The sequence below is a fragment of the Chaetura pelagica genome, unplaced genomic scaffold, assembly GCF_000747805.2.
Source record: "Chaetura pelagica isolate M959 unplaced genomic scaffold, ChaPel_1.0 scaffold655, whole genome shotgun sequence".
NCBI lineage: Eukaryota > Metazoa > Chordata > Aves > Apodiformes > Apodidae > Chaetura > Chaetura pelagica.
The window spans coordinates 637,573-643,306 of record NW_009953225.1 but is presented as its reverse complement, the minus strand read 5'-3'; the positions used below and the strand labels follow the sequence as shown (position 1 = coordinate 643,306).

At 41.2% G+C, this 5,734-nt stretch overlaps 1 protein-coding gene across 1 annotated transcript in view; it reads right to left on the bottom strand.

Moving 5' to 3' along the window:
• TPR (translocated promoter region, nuclear basket protein) overlaps positions 1-5,099 on the bottom strand; it is a 38,667-nt gene extending 33,568 nt beyond the window's left edge. The window contains exons 1-9 of the mRNA XM_009997853.1: positions 5,069-5,099; positions 4,685-4,789; positions 4,188-4,261; positions 2,954-3,050; positions 2,742-2,845; positions 1,906-2,070; positions 1,227-1,319; positions 1,024-1,104; positions 12-99 (exon numbers count right to left, since the gene is read on the bottom strand). Of these exons, the coding sequence (XP_009996155.1) occupies positions 12-99; positions 1,024-1,104; positions 1,227-1,319; positions 1,906-2,070; positions 2,742-2,845; positions 2,954-3,050; positions 4,188-4,261; positions 4,685-4,789; positions 5,069-5,099 (838 nt within the window). The remainder of the gene's footprint in view (positions 1-11; positions 100-1,023; positions 1,105-1,226; positions 1,320-1,905; positions 2,071-2,741; positions 2,846-2,953; positions 3,051-4,187; positions 4,262-4,684; positions 4,790-5,068) is intronic.
• Positions 5,100-5,734: the final 635 nt, after the last annotated feature.

Here is a 5,734-nt window from a genome sequence, read left to right as displayed (position 1 = left end):
TCCCAGCTTACCCTCCCCTGCTTCCTTCAGCAGCTTGTGCAGCTCTTCCACTGCCCCCGTCAGCTCATTGCTCTTGGCCTCCGAGTCATCAGCAGCACTCTAAACAACAGCATTTCATGGCATTTCATCAGCATTTCATGTTACAACACAGGACTAGCAGCTGTATCTTTGTAGGAAAGCTCAAACTGACCCATAATGATGAGCATCCAGTTCTTTGAGTAGACTGCTAAAAGCTGCAACAGAACTAGATGACTCTTTCCACTTAAACCTCATTTTGATGCAAACTGCCCATCTGAGAGTAAGACTTGGACATTGATTTGCCAAAGCCAAATAAAATGTATGTCCTTTTTGGTGCTCAAGAGCTGGTACTGGCTTTGTTCCTTCTCTTCACTAAAGGAAGTCTGGAGACATTCTGTGTACTCAATTTTGATCATTCTGAACAATTTGGCACATTTTAGGGAATGCTATATAAGCAGTTCATGTTTCTCTGCTAGAGAGCTCCTGAGTGCAAGACTCTACAGCACTTCAGCAAGTAAGAAACAGAAAAAACTGAAATGAAATTGATTCAACTTCTCCTAACCAGCAAGGCCTCAGAAGAGGCTCCCCTGGGAAGGCAGTTCCACCCTGATGTGTTTAGTATCAGGCCAGACAAATATGTCAGCGATTACAAGGACAAAGCAAACCCCAGGCTAGGCAGGAGACACACATTTAAGCCCCTTCACACCAATGATTCCACTATAAAAGTATGAATAAATAAGAGTTAAAAAAACACCAAAAGCCAACAAATTAAAATGATGGCAATGCTTTATGCTCCAGGAAGCTGTTGTCTTTATGTTCAACGAAGGGCCAGTTTACATTTCATCACACAAAATACTCATATAGAACTCAAACATTCTACCCCATTTAGTTCTATGTGATCATTCATGCACGGCAACTCAGGAAACACGGCCAATTAATCTGTGACTCCAATATTCAGCCCCAAGTCATACTAACATGTACTTCTAAGACAATCAATAAACTCACCTTGTACAAATTGGATAATTTGATGTGGGCATTCAGTTCATTGTGGAATCTTTCCTCCATACTGGCCTGCTGTTCTTTTGCCTAATAAAGTGAAGAACACACAGAGCTGGGAAGAACTTCACCACTTCTTTTTCACTCATTCTGTTCTTTAATTTCTAGAAGCAACTCTCATGCTGTTACACATGTACTTTGAGTTGTCTTACCTCCTTCAGTTTATTCAAAAGGTCTTCCACATGCTTCTGCAGATTTTCATTTGACTGTTTTAAGCTGTTTACCTGTTCCTCCAACCTGGAAACCTGTTCAAACAACACATGAGAACACCACGCATAAAATTTGTCTTTCCGACCCACATTATTTTGGCAAATATCCATCTCATTGCTTCTTTTACTCTAAAAAAACCACCAAAATTTCCAGAAAGAGCATAAATCAGGCCAGCTGTCACAGTTGTTAAAGAAACTGCTCAGGTACCCCTCCACTGAAGCGTTTTCAAAATACTGCCATTGATTCTGCCATGTGTTTTGCTGCAAAAAAACAAAAATATCTTCACCCCAGCCCCCAAAGAATATTAAATCAGATCCTCTGGCCCCCTTCCCTTTAGTCAGAACTGTATTCCCATGCATTTTAAAAGCATCATACCCTACATACTGTTGTTATCAGCAACTCCAAAAATTCTATCTTATACTTGACACCTTCGTTTTTTCTCTTTCTGATAATTCCTTAAAAATCACAAGTTGCAAGAAAGAACACAACCCTATAAACCACAAGGCCTACTTTTCAACTCAAATACAGTTATTAACATTAGCATACCTGGGTTTGCTTAATGCAATTAATCAGGTGGTTGAATTTACAAGAAATAGCAAAAGCACTCAGTAATTACACTACCTCCTCCTTCTTGTTCTCCAGATTACATTTAAGCTCCAGGATTTCATTGCCTTTCTCCCTGGCAGTATGAAGAAGTTCATCTGTTTTGGCTTTCAACTCAGTGTTCAGCCACGTGTTCTGATTCTGTAGCAGCTCTTTCTCCTGCTCCAACCTTTTCTCACGGTACTAAAAGGAAAATTGCACAGTGTAATTATGCTGGTTTCACAGAAAATAAAGAAGCTCATCAAAGGACTATGACCAGAGTAGAAGTAGCAAAAATGCACTGTAAGTAGCACCAAATGACAGGCAGTGTTCCTTACTATTTTGGTAATACTAACTTACCAGTCTGAAACTACAAAGAACTGCTTGAAACTTGAGTTAGCTTCCTCCAAGTTTATGTTAGCTGGGAACATCAACTAGACTAATATCTAGTTCTCGGAAATAAATTAAGATGTTAAAGTTTCCTTCCATCTTTCCTTCCTTCTTCCCCTCTTGCAGTTCTTTCTGGAGTTTCTTCTGCTCGCAGAGAAATGCTGCATGTTCACAAATAACTATTTTTCTCCTTTCCACCTGCCTTCACAGACCTGGAGAGCCCTTCTCCCTAGTAAGAGCAGCCACCATTGCCACCAGTGAGGCCTGGACATGTTTGTCCAGCTTGGTGGCCACTTGCCTCCTACAAATACATGTCTCACTGCCAGTCACAGCCACCTCTTTTACAAGAAAGTAATTTGTTATAAATAACAAGAGGACATTTGACCTACTTTCAAAGTCAGGAATGACAAAATTCTGATGACACCGTATGTAAACAACTACTTATTAGAACACCTACTTTAAAGCACATTTAAAGCACTACTCACCTTCACAGAAACATCTGACGTTTGAAGTTCATCCAACTTTAACTGAAGTTTCACCTTTTCAGTGTTTGCTTCTATAAGCTTTTCATTTAAGCGTTTCACATCCTCTGGAGAAGGGAAAGAAGTGTTAAGAAAAGCTCATTGCAGAGCCATCAGTTGTAATTGTTCAAGGATGTATTTTGTTTAGCACTTCACTCATGTGTCCTTGGCTATACCGTTTAAATGCTCGACTTCTTGAGACCGCCTCTCACTTGTTCGAACCAAATCTCTCTTCTCAGCCTCCAGTTCTTCCTTTTCTCTAGTTAAATGGCTCTGAAAAAAATGGCAACAAATTCCTGTCATCTTGGGGTATGCAACTCAAACAAATGCAGCTTAATGTACCCCTTTCTTCTAGTGCCCAACAGCCAACACATTTCAATTAACGTGTCTTTTTTTCCCCCGAAATAACTCTGATAAAATGCTAAGTTGGCCCTTTGTGCCAAAATCTGAAATGCCCCGTGAGACCCGGCAGCAGGAAAAGTGCGTCACAGCTTTCAGGACCAGCATACTGGGCAAGTGGCTTTCATGCCTTTACTTTTCAGCTGGCACAGAGAGCTCCAGACTGCCACAAGGCTCCCTCTGGTTCTAGCTGTACTTGAACAAAGATCAGAATGAAAACTGTTGAACTTGAAGCAGCTGAAATGAACTGAAGAACTACGAGAAATCCCAACCAAGGAACAGGAGCTGTTTAAAACTGCAGCCAGTTTGATATTCTATGGAAGACAGTTTTCATAGCTCAGCCTTTGCTGAAACAGTTTTATTTGGTTAAATTAAAAAGACAGCAGAGCAACCATGGCATTGAGACATGCAAAACATCAGTAGCAAAATCAAATCCAAGTCACCAGTCTGGGACCCTTTCCAGACTACAGCGTGGCCTCTGCCTTCCAAGGTGTCACTGCAACCCACCTCAGTCAGGGCCAGAGAAGCCACTCTGGGGAAACAGACAGATCCAGCTTCTCATTGTGGACAAACCCATCTAATAATAATGGTTTGGTGACTGAAGTGACTCATCTTGCAACCCCCTGACTCTAGAGCACAATGCAAGGAAAACTGTGCCAGTGTGTGGCAAAGGAAGGAGGAAAAACAGAACTCCACTTTACACCTTTGTCCCACTGTTGAGGTTTGCCTTCAAGTCACTTCAGAACAGGTTTCAGCTGGGATGAAACAATGTATCCAAACTGAAAGAAAAACACCCACTCTGACCTATGTTCACCTGTAATTCAGTTTGCTGAACACCAGCATTTACTTCACAATTCCCCTGTACACAGTCAAGCAGGCATATGAACATGTATGTGGGTACATCTTTGTGCTGACCCTGATACTACCCAGTCTGGAAAGGGACTGCAGGCTTGGCTGCAGTGGGACAGGTGAACACAAGTCCTCCAGTTTATCACCCAGTCCTCCCAGTACCTGAATGGCTGCATTACGATCCTGAGCAGCCTCGAGTTCTTTATTTTTCTCATTCAGTGACTTCAGCTGTTCATCTGTTGGGTAAGAAACAGTAGTGAGGGATTTTCACTGTCATGTGGCAGAATTTTCTCTATAAATGCAGTTAAACCAACGTTTCCCTTAACAACATAAAAGAGAGACAGAATTCAAGACTTCACCATGGATGGACTAGGTAGCATTGTGGCAAACTAATGCAATCCTTGGAGCAGATCAATACATAAGCTACTGTTTTGCTATTACTACAGAACCAGAAAACAGTGCTCTTTTTCTTTTAAAACAAAACTCCATGAAGAAAATCAGACTTGAAGGCACGAGCAACAGTCCTCCCCCCTTGCAAAAATAACAGACGTAGTTGACGGATGGATTTTCAACCACAGCTTGAAACTTCAAGCCTATCAGCATGAATTGGGCAACAGAATGAACACTGTCCAGTCTGAGGAATGTCCAGTTGTACTTACGGAGCTTCTTAAGCTCCTCACGGAGGCTCTGACACTCCCTTGTCTCATTCACAAGTCTCTCCTGGCTTTGAGCCAGACGCCTTTCCACTTCAAAGTACTGTTGCTCTGCAAAAGAACACAGTTCTCTCAATTCCACTTAATAAACACTTCTTGTTCTTCCTCACTTTTACCAAGGATCCTTATCGATGGTCAGCTTTATTAAGTAATGCTAATGGTAAAGAAAATACAAAAAAAAATGAAGAAGACTACAGTAGAATTTGGAGAAAACGTATTCTGGAAGGCAAAAAGATGCATTTCCACACTGCATTATCATTGTTTAAAATACTTCATTAGCATAGAAAGTGACATATGTCCTGACACAGGTAAAAAACATTGTATCAGCACCATTCTGCAGTGTGTTTGGACTTAGCCACATCAACCCCAAAATTCTTTCACATTACCATACACGTGCACTAACCTGCTCTGTGCTGCGTATCCCACAGCACTGAAAAAAATAATTAGATCTAGAAAATAATTAGATTCTGGTTATCCAAAATAGTAACTGTGTCACAAAGCTTAAATGGAAAACCCTGAGAAAAAGCAGAAGTAATTTCACTGACAGGCACAGCTTCTAAGGAAGTGCTGAAAGATTTTTAGTGATCTTATGTTTACAATTCTTACAATATTTTAACATTTCAAATAATGCTGCCCCTTCTAGTCACATATGAGAAGAGACCTGAAAGAGACTAACGTGTTACAATCTGTGGGTTACCTCAGTTTACACTTCATTCATTTCCCTTAGCAAGATTTTGATGACACAAGAGACAAAAGTGTTGCAGGAAAGGTGGAAGTAAAACTTACGAGAAGTACGTCACCTACCCAATAAACGAGCTCATATTCACCACCCTGCCCAGTGCTCACCCTCACCTACACTCTGCTCTCCTTTCTGCTCCAGCTCACTACTGGTATTATTTTTCTGTGATTGACTAACATGAGTATGAACACAAACAAGTTTATTCTACCCCATTCCCAGCCCAGAGCCAGCCCTCCTGCCTCAGAAGCCCCTTCCCT